This window comes from Dromiciops gliroides, chromosome 2, assembly GCF_019393635.1.
Source record: "Dromiciops gliroides isolate mDroGli1 chromosome 2, mDroGli1.pri, whole genome shotgun sequence".
Lineage (NCBI taxonomy): Eukaryota > Metazoa > Chordata > Mammalia > Microbiotheria > Microbiotheriidae > Dromiciops > Dromiciops gliroides.
The window spans coordinates 698,204,540-698,221,644 of NC_057862.1; the positions used below are offsets into that span (position 1 = coordinate 698,204,540).

At 47.5% G+C, this 17,105-nt stretch overlaps 1 protein-coding gene across 6 annotated transcripts in view; it reads right to left on the reverse strand.

Moving 5' to 3' along the window:
* Positions 1-17,105, reverse strand: part of PUM2 (pumilio RNA binding family member 2) — a 97,410-nt gene that overhangs the window by 53,314 nt on the left and 26,991 nt on the right. For 5 of the 6 annotated variants that reach the window (XM_043981725.1, XM_043981724.1, XM_043981722.1 and 2 more), the window contains exons 2-3: positions 15,124-15,192; positions 8,767-8,875 (exon numbers count right to left, since the gene is read on the reverse strand). In XM_043981725.1, coding sequence (XP_043837660.1) covers positions 8,767-8,875; positions 15,124-15,174 — 160 coding nt within the window. In that variant the 5' untranslated portion in view covers positions 15,175-15,192. Of the gene's footprint in view, positions 1-8,766; positions 8,876-13,359; positions 13,441-15,123; positions 15,193-17,105 lie in introns of all 6 variants that reach the window. The other variant, XM_043981723.1, reaches the window with a different exon arrangement.

A 17,105-nucleotide genomic window follows, 5' to 3' on the forward strand; every position in this document is an offset into this window, starting at 1 on the left:
AGCTACTTTCTTTTAAGAAAGATTTCTAAGCAGGCCAAATGCTAGGCACTGCAGCTTTCCAAGTGGATAAAAATCAGTCCTGACTATTTTTAGCTTGCATAATACTTTTTATTAATACTTTTATTACTACTAGAGAAGGGAGAGAGAGAAACATTCATTGCATGTGTGAGTGTGCAGGCATGTGCACAAGTGTAAGCTAGCATAGATACAGCAAGTACTCCATGCCAAGTATTGTGCTAATAAGCACTTTACAAAAATTATTTCATTTGATCCTCAACCCTAGGAGAAAACTCCTACTAAGATCCCCGTTTTCCAGATGAAGAAACTGAGGCAGACAAATTAAGTGACCTGCCCAGGGCACTCAGTACACACTAAGTGTCTGAGGCTGGACATGAACTCAGGATTCCTGACTCTAGACCCATTGCTCCAGCCACTGTGCATCCTAGGAGGCAGGGACAAAAGAATAAAGATAGTTTAAGATAAGTGAAAATACAAACTCAAATATAGTCACTGGGGCAACACTTGTCAAATAGTTTTTTTAATGGTTCCCAACAGGGGCAGCATCTCACCTCATTCTCTAGTCAACCTAATCAATATGAAAATCAACTCTGAAAGGCTGAAGAGGTGGTCAGCCCAGCCAACTAGCCAGATCAAATCATTCTTCACTGAAAAGGCCAACTGGGTTGCAGAGGGCAGAGTACTGCATCTGGAATCAGAAAGACCCAAGTTTGCATTCTTCCTCAGGCATTTCCAAAGAGCTTGCAGAATCTCTCCCTCATCCACAAAAAGAGGGAGGTGGATCTGACAGCCTCTAAATGTGACATGACTATGCCCATAAGTACACTGAAGAGGATATTCTTGCTCAGATAGCCATCAGAATGAATGGCCAAGGTCCATTTCTAACTTGGAAATTCTCTAACATTAAATTCCAAGTTGAGGTGGATCAACTTTTGCTGACTAAGGCTGAGCCCTCTAACATGCTCAAGAGATGCCACGCCATCCCGTCTCCTCTGGCAGGTCACCATCCGTCATCCCCTCTCTCATCAACTTCAATCTCTCCCTCCACTGGCTTCTTCCCTCCTGCCTACGACCACGTCTCCCCTATTCTGAAAAACACCCTCCCTTGACCATTGTATCCCTACTATCACCGGCTTCTCTCCCACCCTTGGTGGCTAAACTACTCAAAAGGTCTTCTACAATCAGTGCGTCCACTTTCTCTCCGTACTCTCTTCTAAGCCTTTCACCATCCCATTCCAACCTCACCATTCCCTCTAAAGTTATCGATGACCCCTTTGTTGCCACATCCAGTGGCCTGTTCTCAGTCCTCCTCTTCCCTCTAGGTTTTCAGGACCTCTCCTCCTGGTTCTCTTCCTCTCTCTCTCACTGCTCCTCCTCTGTCGGACAGGACCCTCCTCCAGGTCACACCCTCTAACACCAGGTGGCCCTCAGGTTTCTGTGTTTGACCCTCTTCCTGAGGGGTTTTTGGGGGAATCTCATCCGCTGCCATGGATTGAATAGCCATCTCTGCTGCTGGTCCTCAAATCTACCCATTCCGCCCCAATCTCACCTTAAAGTGCCTTTCAGAATCTCGAACTAGACATCGTGCTCTTGCTGCTGAGTTGTGTCCCGCCCTTTGTGACCCCATCTGTGGTTCTCTTGGCAGACACTGGAGTGTTTGCCATTTCCTTCTTCAGGTCTTTTTACAGATGAGGAAACTGAGGCCACAGGGTTAAGTGACTTGCCCAGGGTCACCCAGCTAGAAGTGTTTGAGGCCAGAACTGAACTCAGTAAGATACGTCTCCCTGACTCCAAGTCCAGCACTCTAACCACGGTGCAGGAGACATGTTAAACTCCACAGGTCCCAAACTCATTTTTCCCCTCTCTCTCTCTGACCCCTATTACTGATGAGGGCAAACACCTTCCTCTCAGTCCCTTAGGCTCCCAAGCTAGGAATCATCTTGGGCTCTTCACTCTCTCTGACCCCTGGTATCCAACATGGTGCCACAGCCTGTTGATTTCACCTCTGCAGCATCTCTTCCATATGCCCCCTTCTCTCCTCTGACACTGCTCTCACCCTGGGGCAGACCCTCATCCCCTCACACCTGCACTATGGCAGCAGCTACTGGGGGGACGAGGTGGGAGGGGGGGTGTCTGCCTACCTCTAGTCTCTCCCTGCTCATCCGACCTCCATTCAGTCACTAAAGTCATCTTCCTCGAGCGCAGTCCTGACCAGGTCACCCCCTACTCAATAAACTAATGGCTCCTTATTGCTACCAGGAGCAAATACAAAATGTTTTGCTTGACATTCACAAGCCCCTCCCGGTTTTCCAGGAGTCTCATCCCAGACACACACTTGCTGACCTACAAACAGAGCAGTTCTTCTCTTAGCCTCAGGCACTTTCTCCAGCTGTTCCCCCATAGCTGAATCCTCTCCCTCCCTCCTTATCTCTGACTAATAACCTCTCTGGCTTCCTTTCAGTCCCAACCAAAATCTCACCACCCACAGAAAGCCTGGCCCAAACCCTCTTCATCTGGGTGCCTTCCCCCTGTTCATCATTCCTAATTTATCCTGTATTTAGCTTGTTTTGTATAGATTCGTTTGAATGTTTTGTCTCCCCCATTAGATGGTGAGCTCTGTCTTCTGCTTCTTATCGTACAGCCAGCATTTAGCAGATGTTTAATAAATGTTTCCTGAACTTTGAAAGTTATCCATTATTTAAAACCAAAGAGTCCCTTGAGTACAAAAATTCTTACATGAACAGAGAGAAGGGTTGGCCTTGAGATCACATGTCAAACCTTCAGGGTGGAGACCTCCCTGTCTATCAGTACAGGACAGTTCCCTCTCTCTAGCTCCAGCCTTTCTTAAGTGAGCAGTCTTTACTCGGCTTTACGGCATTTCAGACGCCCTCCATTTTTCTGAAAAGGCTCAGGTGGTCATAGTGGACTCCTGTCTGATAGCTGTGGGCAATGTGAGATGGCGGTCAAGAAAGCCAATACACTCTTCAGCTGTGTTACTTGAGGCCTAGGGAGAGGAGTCAGTCTTTAGTGCTGAGCCCCCAAGTTTAATGAGATGATTGAGACGCTAAGGTCATGAGGGACAAAAGACCCTGAAATCATGCCAGCTGAATATGGGCTGTGGGACACAGCATCTTCAAATATTTGAAGGAGTCTATTTAAAAGACAAGGGGCGGAGGGGCAGCTAGGTGGAGCAGTAGATAGAGCACCGGCCCTGGATTCAGGAGGACCTGAGTTCAAATCTGACCTCAGACACTTGACACTTACTAGCTGTGTGACCCTGGGCAAGTCACTTAACCCCCAATGCCAGGAAGGAAGGAAGGAAGGGACAAGGGGCAGCCACGTAGGGCAGTAGAGGGCTAGGCCTGGAGTGAGGAAGCCCCGAGTTCAATTCCAGCTTCAGACACTTCCTAGTTGTGTGACCGTGGTCAAGTCACTTGGCCCTGTTTGTCTCAGTTTCCTCATCTGTCAAATGAGCTAGAGAAGGAAATGGCCAAGCCCTCCAGTACCTCTGCCAAGAAAACCCCAGATGGGGTCACAGAGAGTTGGACAGTACTGAAGCAACAGAACAACAAGTGAAAAGAACAGCACTGATTTTGTTTACCCCACCCACACCCCCCCAATCTGAAGAGAACCAAGAACAACAAGGAAAGGTACAAAAGGCCCCTTTGGGCCTCAGCGAATGCTGAGAAACGTCCCCTTCATTCACAGGAAGGCTTCAACTAAATGCTGTACAGGTGTCGGTTCCTATCCTGCTCGGATTGAGAAAACAACAGAGCAAAGGGAAGAGCCCCAGCCTCAGCACAGGAACAATTTGTTCATCCGTCCTGCCCTCAGGACAGGCTCGCTGGGTGGCAAAGGACAAGTCACATGACCTGCCCATGAAGGAGCAAATTTCTAAGACTGTAAGGTGCAGGCACCTTGCCCATCTACTTGGGTGGAGTTTCCACACCAGGAATGCTCGTCACTGATCAAACCACAGTTGTGTCTCACTCCCTTCTCAAAACGGGCTGACTGGAGGCCAAGGTTAGTGAAGGACCTGGAAGGCCCCTTCCAGCCCCAATCCATCATCCTGTGGCCCTTCTGCCTCCGTTTCTATGATTCTGCAGGTACACAAGGCATGGTGAAGGGCCTGGGAGCTCTCCCAGAGTGTGGAAAGGGGGGCCAAAGGGGCAGGGAGAATTCAGAGTTCCTTTGATCTTGCAAGGTGAGTTTCTGGGGACAATGGAAGGAATAGCAAGGTAGGAAATGATGGAGAGGAGCATCATGGTGGGATCTGCACTTCTGAGCAATTTGTTTGTCAGCTCAGTGGAAGGTGAACCAGAGGGGGAAGAATGGACGGGGGGAGCAACCACCCCCAGCTATTATGGTCGTCCTGGTGGGAAGTGATGTGTGCCCAGGCCAAGATGGCGACAGTCACAGGAGAGAAGGGAGCACACATAAATGGAGATGTTTACAAGGATAAACAGGACTTGACAAGTGACTGGCCAGGAGCTGAGCTGACTGTAACCGGGAGCTAAGGAAGAAGGGAGGGTGGCTTGGGAGGAAGAGCGTTTAAGCTGCCTACAGGACACACCACTCAAGAGGCCCACATCTTAGGCCCCGCTACTTTTAGCTGCCGATCTGTTCCAAACCATCTCTCCCACCTACTGCTGCCCAAACACCTCGATTTGGCCAAGTCTGCTCAATGGGCAGCCATCCCCTATGAGAATGTGAGCTCTCTTGGCACAGCAATCATCTCTTTGTTTTGATTTGTGACCCCAGAGCTTAGCAGAGTGTCTAGCACACACAGAGGAAGTGCTTAAATTTTGTTCATCCAGGGGGCAGCTAGGTGGCGCAGTGAATAATAAAATGGCTTTATCCTTTTTGCTCATTCACTCAAGTTTCTGATTTAGTCTGGAGGAAATAATTGATTTACTTTTGGCTTAAAGAAATTCTACCAATGCCTCAACAGAATTTAAAATACCTTACCACATTTTCCAAAACTGAAATTGTGTCATCATCATTACAAACCTCCAGAATAATCAAACAGCTACATAGCTAATGGATGTTGCTAGTAGTGATCTAGCACAACACATATTTCCCAACCATCCATACTAAATGGAAACACGTCTAGTTGAACTAGGAATGGTTAACTTCCCAATGCCTTCTACTGACACTAGAATTCAATAAACTAAAACGGCCATCAACATAGTAATGGAATCTTATCCTCATTTCATATTCTGAAACAGACAGAAAAGAATCTTAAAATTCTGAATGTGCCATTTCAAAGAAAAAAACAACAAAGTATGCATTAAATTTACAAAAAGAAATGGAGCTTCAGTATTAATAAACTGGTAAGTCTTGCCTCAAATTTTTCATTATTTAAATGCAATCCGCACAATTAAATCTTTAATGTTTCTAAATCCCAGTCGTAAAGGAACCATTCATTTAGATGACACATTAAGACCATTTTTCTGGCTTAAAGAAAACTAACTGCTCATATGCATGACCTAATGATGTCATTTTTAAAAGCACCCATGTACCCTGACTGACATGAAGTAGAAATAATCGGGCTCTGAACTGGTGTATTAATTCAGGCAAAATTCTTGACTTCAGAAAATATTATGCGCTTGAAGATTTTTTTAAAAGGATTTTGAATACATAAGTATTTAGGCTTGAATAATAAAAGACTGAACCATTTTTACCCCAAATGTGAACAATTTAAGGAAAATTCAAGCATCCTATAGATTTAACCACCACTATTAATCTAAAACTTGATTCAGCCAGTTGTTCAAAGTAACTGTCTAATTATCATCATAAGCAGTACTGTAGCCAATTCTACTTTCAGAAAAAAGTTTATTTTTGAAATACAGTCAAATGATCCAGTATCATTGGAGGGTGTTTCAAATCTCCCTAAGCAATATCTCATTTCGCTGCAGTCTCCTAAAAAAACTCACCCTAAAGTAAAATCTTTTAACATTCTTCTATAGGATCAGAAATTTAGCTCCACACACAAGTAGGGCAGGTTTCACATTTCCCCAACAAGCATTAACTAAGCATCTCTGTGCCAAGCACTGGGTCAGACTGTGGGGACACAGCTACCAAAATCCAATCCCTGCTCTCCAGGCATGTCCACAAGGAGGAACAAACAGCGATGTGCTTCCACAGAGACATACGCTCATTCACATGGGGCCATGTGCTGGAAGGAGACAGCAAGACAAGCTTTCTTTCAGAAGGAGGCAGCCGTGGAGCTGAGCTTTCAAAGGAGCTGGGCCTTCAGTGAGAGGGAGCCCACTGCAGACAGCCTAGGCCCAAAAAGGCACAGAGGTGATACATGTAACCACACAGAGCCCAAGCAGTCAGGGAATAAACATTCACTGAATGCTTCCCCAAGCACGGCTGCGAAGGGCTGGGGACACAGAAGGCAACAGTAACACAAGGAGGCAGTCACCCTACACGCCTCGGGCTTGTACCTTGAGCCCCTCCCCACTGGAACCTCTCTCCCTGCACACATGATCAGGCCACCATCTGAGCCCAGACCTGCCCAACTGATACTGCAAATCCCAGGCCTGACACCTTTCTCTCTCCCCCCACCCCAGTCTAAAGGGGACACAACATGCAAACAACCCTGTCCATCGGAGCTCAATCCAGTTGTAGATTGGAAGTAATCAGAGAGAGAAAGAAAGCAGCTCTGGTCAGGGGAGGGGGAGAGGGAGGTACACCGGGCATGAGAAGTGAGAGGCAGAGAACTCCAGGCAGGTCTAGGTCCCAAGAGAGCCAGCGAAAAGGCTGCCCTGCAGAGGCGAGAAAGGACAGTCAAGTATGAGCAGACGAGGAAAGCAGGCAGGCCAAACAAACCACTCTCCAGCTGATCCTGGAGCTTCCTGAACAGGATGTTCCATGGAGGGTGTGCCTGATCCTTCCAGACTGTGGCTTTAGAAATGCACAGGTAGGGGCAGCTAGGTGGCGCAACGGATAGAGCACCGGCCCTGGAGTCAGGAGCACCTGAGTTCAAATCCAGCCTCAGACACTTAACACTTACTAATTGTGTGACCCTGGGCAAGTCACTTAACCCCAATTGCCTCACTAAAAAAAAAGAAAAAGAAAAAGAAATGCACAGGAAAAGCTCAAGCAAGGTGAAGGGCTTTTCACATCAAGGAAGTTCGTGGCTTAGGTTGGTGCCAACAGCAAAACCACTCGAGTTTTTGACAAGGGGAAGTTAACTGGTCAGACCTGGGATTTGGAAGATTAATGGGGCAGGTGATGGGCTTCTGCCCTAACCTCAGGGCCCGGGCTCAAGTGGTGGCCATGTGCTGGAGAGACGCCCAATGACAGGAGCAGCCGAAGGTGTAGGGTGACTGCAAGAACAGCAGTGTCCAACTCAATGAGGCAAGTCAGAAAACAAGGTTGGCTTTGGGGGGAGAGAAGTGTCCCTGATTTGGAAAGTCTGAGTTTGAGGTGCCTCTGGGCACCAGTGGGAAGGCAGCCAATGGTGTGGGACTGGACCTTAGCAGATAAATGAGGGCCTGCCCAGAAATAACTAAACATGCTGGTGCTAATGTGATCCCCAGGAAGACAAAGTCTGGCAGGTAAAGAGGGCCCAAAACACAGAGGGCGATCCAGCCAGAAAGACTGAGCAACGAGGTGAGCAGGAGGACTAAGAGAAGGAGGAGGACAGCAAAGGTTAAAAAAAAAAAAGCAGGAGCAGGAAGGGGAGGGGTCAAATGCCAAATGCTGCAGGGCATGGAGAAAGAGGAAGCCTGGGAAAAAGCCACTAGATGCAGAAATAAAGAGTCTGAGTCCTTCAGACTGGGACTGACACTAGACTGGTTGGGATGCGCTGAGCTCTTCAAAGGAGACAGGAAGTTATGACATAAGAAGGGCTCTGGCACAGGAGGTCAAAGAGAGGATGGATGGGGCAGCTAGGTGGCACAGTGGATAGAGCACTGGCCCTGGATTCAGGAAGACCTGAGTTCAAATCCAGCCTCAGACACTTGACACTTACTAGCTATGTGACCCTGGGCAAGTCACTTAACCCCAATTGCCTCACCAAAAAAAAAAAAAAAAAAAAAAAAGGAGAGGATGGAATGAGAGTGGGGCACAGATGAAGGAGAAGAGCTTCTATTTTCTCAAAGAACCCGCCCCCTCCTGCCCCAGTTCCACTGAGAGGTAGAGGAGGGTGCTCAAAGGCCAGGAGGGAAAATCTTCCACCAAGTCCATACACCCCAGGGAGCTAAAACAATCAGGCGATGGACCCAGCCAGCCCAGCCCGAGGACACTAAGCAGCGGAAACCCTGAAGAGGCAGACAGTAGTGAGAGAGCATCCAAGGTCCACGGGCCCAAGGGACTGAGAGCGTGTCAAAACTGAAGAGAGAGGCCCAATCTCTTTACTCCAGAATCCAAAATGAGCCACAGGGACTCTCCCCCACCTTACACAAATCCAGGAGCCCTCCCAGTCTGGCCTGCTCTTAAAGAGCCCTGGGGATCACCCATCCCTTGGTCTTATCAGGTCTTTAGAGACAGTTAGGGTACTTACACTGAGGGCACCTTCTCCTACAGCCCTCTTGGCTTACCTGTGCTTTCTAAGCCACAAGGGGGCTGTCAGGGAGGGATTTCGAAAGTGGCAGGTAGGTGTGTGCTCTGGAACTTGATTTAAAACATTAAATCCTAAACAGCAGCAAGAGTGTCAACACCATTTGTTGTTGAGCTCAGCATAGGGAAATGAGTATCAGAGGAGCAACGATTGAGTCACAGAATATCATCACTTACGAGGAGTACCCCAAGCAGTCTCTCTCCATTCATCGTCCCCAAGAAAGACGCTTTTTTGTCCATCTTTTGTGGAATCATCAGGTTCCCAGAATTTTTTGGTAGGCAAAAGCTATTTTGGAAAGAAGAAAATGATCATGTTTAAGCTTTGCTATAAACACCAAGATTCATCATGCAGTCAAAGGGAAGCATTCCAATACATTTACTACTTAAAACTACTCTAAGAAAATCTGGGAGGGGCATAGCCGTTCACTCCTTTGACTTAGTCAAAAGAGATGCATGAACAACACTGCTCATCCTCTGATATGGTGATTCCACATTTAGGGCTTATACTCAAATCGAGAAGCTAAGAACATGAATTTGTACAGATGAAGGTACTAGGAATGGGAAGCGACACAGACAGACCACAATGAGAGAGCAGCCAAACACATCAGGGCACAAGGACATCATGGAGTTTAACAGTTAGGCCAAAAAAATGTTTTAAAATAAAAAAGGAAGAGGTGAAAGATGCAATGAGCTAAAAGGGCCGGACTTAAGGGTCTGAAGACCTGGGTTCCAATTCAACTGTGAGGCCCTCAGCCTGGGCACCTCCCTGGGACCTATGGAAGCTAGAGACTGACTCTGAACTGCCAGGGTGGAGGAAATACCCCAATGAGCAGTTCCCCCAAATCTTCCCACATGGGCCAAGGACAAAGGAAGTGTGTGGTCCTAGACTGGCTACACTAGGTACAGGACAACATCAGTGCCAAATCTAGGGAGGACGACACAACCCCCCAAACTCCCCAAAAGGGGAGCTGGAGTGAAAATATCAGCGGTCACTGAGGGAAAGAGGAGATAGGAACAAGTTGTTTATTAAAAGGAAAAAACATTTCGTTTTCCATGAGCACCTATCGCCCCCCCCCCCCAAACCCTCCTGGAACAACGGGACGCCCTCTCCTCTGATGCATGAAGTCCTTCCCACAACCCGCCACTTCTCTTCAACACTAACTCTCCAGAGAAGGAAAGCTGCTTCCCAAAGGGCACTCTACCCACCCATGCAGCTTGAAAACACGGCCACTCAAGGGAAGTTGACTCATCCATGGCCACAGAACCACCAGAGCCTCTGGGTGGATGTGAACTTAAGCCTGAGGCCCCAGCCTAGTGGTCTTCTCTGAATGGTGGGCCATCTCCCACCAACTGAACAAATTATGGGCAACATTCAGGGCATACCAGGGCCCAGGGGTGAAGGGGTAGGGAAGTGTGAGGGGGACAGGACAGGGGACGGGAAGACATGGTTAAGGCTAGTTTCATAATCATACTAAGATATTTCTAAAATGGCAAATGTCTAGACCTCTGACCCACATACACAAACACTCTTAGAAGAGATCTTAACATTGTTTGAGTGGGGCCCTAAGACTAAAAAGTTTGAGATGTGATGATCTAGAACAGTCCCCTCATTCTTTTCAAAAAATGGCATGACTGTTTGTTCACATGACCCACATTTCCTAACACATCCTCCCTTTCCCTTCTAGAGACCCATTCCTTACTTTTTTCTTTGGGGAAAAAAAAAACACAAGAGGAAAAGAAAAGGTTCGTTAAAATTAATCAATACCTCACCAAGTCTGCCACGTGCAATGTTCCATACCCATTGTCTCCCACTTCTGGCCCCAGAGGTGAAGTGATTTCTCCAAGGTCACAGAGGGAAGAAACCTCTGAACCCCTACCCCCACTCTGCCTCTCCAATACTCTGAAAGCACAGCTCTCTCTGGAAGAAGGGTTCCCTGCCTTTCTTGACTTCTCATACTCTACCCTCTTCTCGCCAGGGCTGTTCTCAGTTTTGACAGTGGTAGTGAGAAGAATCAGACATAGACCCGACCTGGAAACAAACCATCAGCCTTGTTTCTGAGCCCTCCCCGATCTGCCCTGTGTAATCTGTGTGACCAGAGAATAAATCTCTGAGCCTTGGCCTTGTCTATAAAATGTTCCAATACCTTTAGGACCTCCCTCCCAGTGTAGATACCATGAGGTTCAAATGAGCCAAGGGAGGTACTTTGGTAAAAACCCTACTGACATCTACTGAGATCTACGTATCATTCGAATAACAGCACAAGCAGACATCTCTGGCCTGTCCTACAGAAGTGGCCTTCGATCCTCCCCATACTCAATCGGTGAAGCACACAAAGTCTCCAGAACTATAATACAAACTTTCAACACTGCTAATTTTCTAGAAGATCACTTCCCACTCAATGGGGGAAAAGGGAAGTTTCTTCACTGGATTTGGTGTCTTTCCCCCCAAGGCTGAGGTACCTAGCAGTTTTCTCCCTCAGTCAGCAAAACTAACCTATGTCATACAAAGAAAGGCACTTTCTTATACGATACTTATTATAGACTGGAAGTTAGGTTTCAAGTCATTTATCCCAAATGACCCTAACCCTAACCCACAAATTTGTCTTTTAAAAGCCTTTATAGGGCAGCTAGGTGGTGCAATAGACAGAGAACGGGCCCTGGATTCAGGGGGACCTGAGTTCAAATCTGGCCTCAGACACTTGACACTTACTAGATGTGTGACCCTGGGCAAGTCAACTTAACCCTCATTGTCCCACCAAAAAAAAAAAAAAAAAAAGCCCTTATATTAAAGAAGAAACTAGAATCACCCTAAAATACGCCCTGCCCTTGGCACAACACCAACCTCAAGAAAATGCCTCATTCTAAGATTTTCACAACAGATGCTTTGGGGAGTCAAATATTTCAATAACTGTAACATCTTCATTATTAAAGGACAAAACCATGTCCCAAGCCTTTCTGAAATGGTCTTGGAATTCCAGACACACACTACTGGCCCACTGCAGGCAGAGCAGCAGGCATTGCCCTTAATGGCCACTGCTTCATCTCAGAATGCCTTTAACAGGTTTGTTTCCAAATAATCTGCAAGGTTTTAGACGCTAAGAGGCCAGAAGAATGCCCAGAAAAGCCCTGCACAAGCCTTCCCATTTTTTAATACAGCTGACTCCAGAATCAAAACTGAAAACCCCAGGAACAGCTAGGTGGCACAGTGGATAAAGCACTGGCCCTGGATTCAGGAGGACCTGGGTTCAAATCCAGCCTCAGACATTTAACTAGCTAGCTGTGTGACCCTGGGCAAGTCATTTAACCTTCACTGCCCTTAAAAAAAACAAAAACAAAAAAAACCCCATATTCCTTCCTTTCAAAGTAAAGCCCTGCAGCCCAAGCTGAATATCTTGGCCTAAGTCACCCCTGAAGCCATCAAAACCCTTCTCTCTGACAATCAGATAGGCCTTTATTCAGGGATCATCCTCCTTGACCTAAGAGCAACACCTGAGAACTGTTAGCCCAACCCCTAATCGCCCTGTCACTAGTGTTTCTCTCCCACTTCTCCCCCCCACACCCCCTTTAGCCCCTTCTCCCCTCTGTGTGAGCATTTGTCAGCACCTTGAGGAAGCTTTCTTAACTGCGCTCACCACTTTGTGGGAACTGCCTCCTGACACCTCCCTGGGTCTAACCATTCCACCAAATCTAGAGCCAGTGAATTGTACTAGCTTCTAGACCATGTTTCTAGCCTGTCTTCAAAGCTATAGAGACACTTCCTCCAATTCTCTGTGGAAACATAGGTGTTATCTCTGGCTCTGTCCTGAGCTTCTCTGGCACACCCTCCTCCTGGGGAGGGGCACTGGCTCCTTCTCTAGGTGCTCACAAAGAAGCTCTCGGAGAAGACAGGACAGAACTTTGCTAGAAACCCAAATCGAGCACCCTCAAAACTCCCTAACTTGCCATCTAAGGCCTTTTCCATTCACCCTCATTTTTCCAAGATGACCACAGGGCACCTACACTCCCTCCCCATTCCCCTTCTGGAGAGAGCCAAGTCCTAGTGAATGGCATAATAAAGGAAAAGGAGAGAGAGAAAATTTGTTTCAAGCTAGGGAGAACCCCAATGCAACCCCCAAGTCCCTCAAGTGAAATCCTGGCCCAACTAAGTATGATCACAGGGTGGGAACTCTTCCCTATTAGCTGCAGTAGGAAAAACACTCCTAGAGCGGCAATCTCCTGTACTTGAAGGCAAGCTTAAACAACGTGGGTGGAGATCTCTGTTGCTCGGAAGGCTAAGTCAACAAGTACACCCCACTTCCTGGGGCCCCTCAGACAAAACATCCTATTGGTCACAAGCTAAAATGGCTGGAGCTCCACGGACACAATAATGCAAATTCCTCCCCACTAAAGGCAAAGGACATTAAAAACCCAAACCACCAAAGCCAAGTCTGGAGAAATGGCGGCTCGCTAAAGTTCTCTGTCCCTGGCACTGGAGGAGTATACATCATCATCATAAGGGGCATTCCATAGACATGCAGTGCTTTGAACCTGATACACAGAGCTCCAGTTACTTCCTAGAAAGCAAACGTGCCGAGTTAGAGCAGCAAAATCCCATTTTTGCACGATGGTTCAGACCCAGGTCATTCTATGGAAAAGGCTTTTTCATAAAAACAAGAGTTGTAGGTTTAAGAAAATAACAAAGAAAAACTTCATGGATGCTGACACTTACTTACTTCAACACTTAAGTTTACAGAGTGGAAGAAATTCTGGGGTGGAACAAAAACACCTCACCTGTCAGAGGGCAGGAGGAGAGGAAGGCTGGTGAGAGACCCCCACAGGCAAAGAAGGAAGTCCCTGAAGGTTCCTAGCTGCCTGTGAGACGGGGAAAGACAGAAAGGCTGGTGGGAGACAGATACCCAGAGAAGAAAAGCTGCACAGGTTTCTGAGTCACCTGTCACAGGGGGCAGGACTGAGGGGTCAGATGACGAAAAAGGAAATTTGACTTTGGACAGCAGAAGCTTCTCACAGTGTCTTTTAAACAGCTAAAAGGAAATGAGGCTGCCATAGCTGCTGCAACTCCCCTGCTGGTTATCAACTCAGATTACAAACAAGAGGATGCTGAAGCCCCTCCAATTTCACAAAAGACTAACTTTTCCTATGGAAGAGATTACCAATAAATGGGATTTTGCAGTAGCTACATTTCATGTAACAGAACTACACCTTCTCCCTTAGAGAGGGAAAGCTGCCCAGCAGCCCCTCTCCAGCTGGTGGGTTGTGGACAGTGGTTTGCTGAGGAGTTGTCTTGACTATCCCCAAATCCTGGGTTTCCCTCTTCTCTCTTTCAAAGAGTGTGGCTGGTGTATGTGTATAAGAACAAAGTGTATATGAATGATGAGCCTGGAGCCAGTGGGGAGGCACTAGCTGAGCCCTTCAGCTCTGCAGCTAGTGCATTCCCTGTTACGTGTGGCTTCTTGGAGGGCTGCAAGGTCTGTGCCTCTGCCCAGATGCCAACGTTGCCCAACACTGCAAAGAGGCAGGGGTATAGCTATGGTGAGGCTGTCCTAGGGACCCTTTCAAGAGCACATCCCTGGCTTGGGACCCAGAATGGCAGACTCTTTGGAGAAGGAGGGGTAGGGGGGCGGGGGGGGGGGGGGGGGGCAGGGGTCCTGGTCTCAACCTGCTAGGGAGAAGCTAGTCCTGAACCCTGTGAGCCTCAGCAAGCTCTCAGCTCTACCAGACAGCTTAGGATGACACAATTCTAACATCAGCATTGTGGGAGATACTTCAGACAACACAGAAGCCACCATGTTGCCACCAGTTAATGCTTCTTGAATTTCTACACAGTGGGGGGGAACGAAGTAGTGTTAGTGTGAAAGGGGCTGAACTGGGGAATCAAGGCGACCCAAGTTCAAATCCTCATGGACACACTTACTGTGTGACCTGGCCAAGACAAGGAGCCTCCCTGGGGCCTCAGCTGCTTCATGTATAAAGAAGACCTATAATTACTCATTTAGCAGGGTTACGAGGAGAATTAAATCATTAGAGGTAGGTAAAGCATTCCACAAACCTTAAGGTGCTAGAGATATGTCAGCTGATACCAAGCAGGTTCCCTCTGAGACGTGGTGGTGGGGAGGGGGAGGGAGAGGAGGAGAAAAAGGAAGCTCAGGAAGCTGCAGGCCACCGGGCTGACCCACGACTGGCCACAAACAGCAGCCCTCAAGAGCGGGCACTTGCCAAACAGCAGAGCAGGAAGGGGCCTGACCTGCAGCTCTCAGCACAAAACTAGGCTACCCAAGGGGCTCACACTCTAGCTGAGCACCAAGCCCTCGCTATGACAAACTCAGTGCTAGTCACTGATGCGAATCACCACATTGAAAACCCACAACCACAAGGAGCAGCCAATTTAAAGAGGGGAAGGGGGAGGCCTGAGACGTATGGTTTGGGGCACTTTCAAAAAGCTACTGTCATTTTCAATGTGTCAAGAAATTTCTCACTGATGTTTCCAGGGACTGAGTCCAAAGTCTTCTGTGAATGCTCAGGTCTGTAAATATTTACCTCTCCCATTCCCCGAGATTCTAATGCAAGAGCTTGAAAATCATGATTCATTTCATCCACAGATCAAACCTGTTGGGCAATAAAAAGAAAAGGACAAAATTAGACTCTTCCTAGGGAAGACCACATTCATCTTTAGCCTCAGGCATTTTTGCTACCCACCACCCCCAGCCCCAGCCCATAGAAAAGACAGGATTTGGTGAGAAACCTGGGGCAGAGCAGGGTTCTCTCTCTCTCTCAAAAACAGAGGTGCTCACATCACTGTCAGTTGCAGCTCTAACACTTCTGAATTCATCATGTCCAGTAAATCTGAGGCTTCATTAAACCTTTTTTATATGCCCCGCTTTAAGAACAGTGAGTAGACGGGCAGCTAGGTGACACAGTGGATAGAGCACCGGCCCTGGAGTCAGGAGGACCTGAGTTCAAATCCGACCTCAGACACTTAACACTTACTAGCTATGTGACCCTGGGCAAGTCACTTAACCCCAATTGCCTCACTAAAAAAAAACAAGGAACAGTGAGTAGAGTCAGCCTGGGCAGCAGCTCAAGCCCAGGGCCCACACCACAGCTTCCCTAGAAGACACCACTCAGAAATGAGTCTTGGAAACCTAAGGGCAGCCTCCACCAAAAGCCAGAACAGCGATCTCTCCTCCTCCTCCTCCACCGCCATCGCTCATTCAGATATTTGCTATTCGTCTAGTCTTGCTCTTCAGCTGCCTGCTTGCTTCCTTCTCTCCTTCCCACCTGCCTGCCTGTGAATTTGCTGCCCTTGCCAGCAAAGAGCCCATGGCCCAACACTGCCTCCAGATGAATCCCCCTTGTTATACATGCCTCCATTCAACAGTTTATTAACAAGTGGCCCTTGACTTATTGCTCTGGGACAGAGAAAGACAAATAAGTAGCTCAATTCCTCCTGTTCTCTGCCTCCCCACAGGCTCAGCTCTGGTGCTGCCCCTCCAACAAATAACAATCAGGAGAAACACTTCCAAGTTTGCCCAAATCCTTGTGACAGGTGAATTCAGTCAATCCTCTGAGAACCCCGGAAGGAAAGTGTGACTGTTATCCCCATTTTGCAGATGAGGAAACTACAGCTGCCCCACCCCCCACAAAAACAAACACCTCTCAGCCACACCCAAGGCTCTCCCCAAAGCCAGCTTCAGCTCTAACTTGATGGGGCTAAGGGGCAAAGAGGTTTCATCAGCTATGAAATCTTTTTTTTTCTTTTTGGTGAGGCAATTGGGGTTAAGTGACTTGCCCAGGGTCACACAGCTAGTAAGTGTTAAGTGTCTGAGGTCGGGTTTGAGAACTCAGGTACTTCTGACTCCAGGGTCGGTGCTTTATCCACTGCACCACCTAGCTGCCCCCCAGCTATGAAATCTTAAGCTGCTTGTTAGGAAGTCCCTGGAAGGAGTGGGGAGAAGACACATGACAATTACAGAAAAGTGATTTGTAACAACATGTTCATTAACAAAATGAAAAAATATTTGGATACAGCTGAGGGAAAAGTAATATAGGAGGACTGCAAAGATGCCGTCACAGCATCACACATGAAGCTGACGAGCTCACCTAGAGCCAGGCTTCTTCAACTTTTTCCACTCGCAACCCCTTTTCACTGGAGAAATGTTTACGCGACTCAGGTATACAGGTATATAAAATAGGTAGACAAATCAAACATTTACTGCCATGTTTTTCCACACCCTCCACATTCAGTTTAAGAAGTTTTGACCTAAAGGACACACAATCTGCAAGGCCAAAGATCCTTTGGATGGACAGAAAGAGGAAAAAGATGATTGGGAAAACCAGCATGGTCTGGCACAGAACAAGAGACACCAATGATCTGGATATTTGCCCAAGTTCTCTTTCCGCCTCTAAAGAAGAGAGGAAGTCACAAAAGGAAAGCCTATTCTGGCTAAGAGTCCCATCAATGAGAAAGAACTGACTTCTGGGGTTTGTAAATGGGAACTTCGTGGGAAAATGATTGTCAT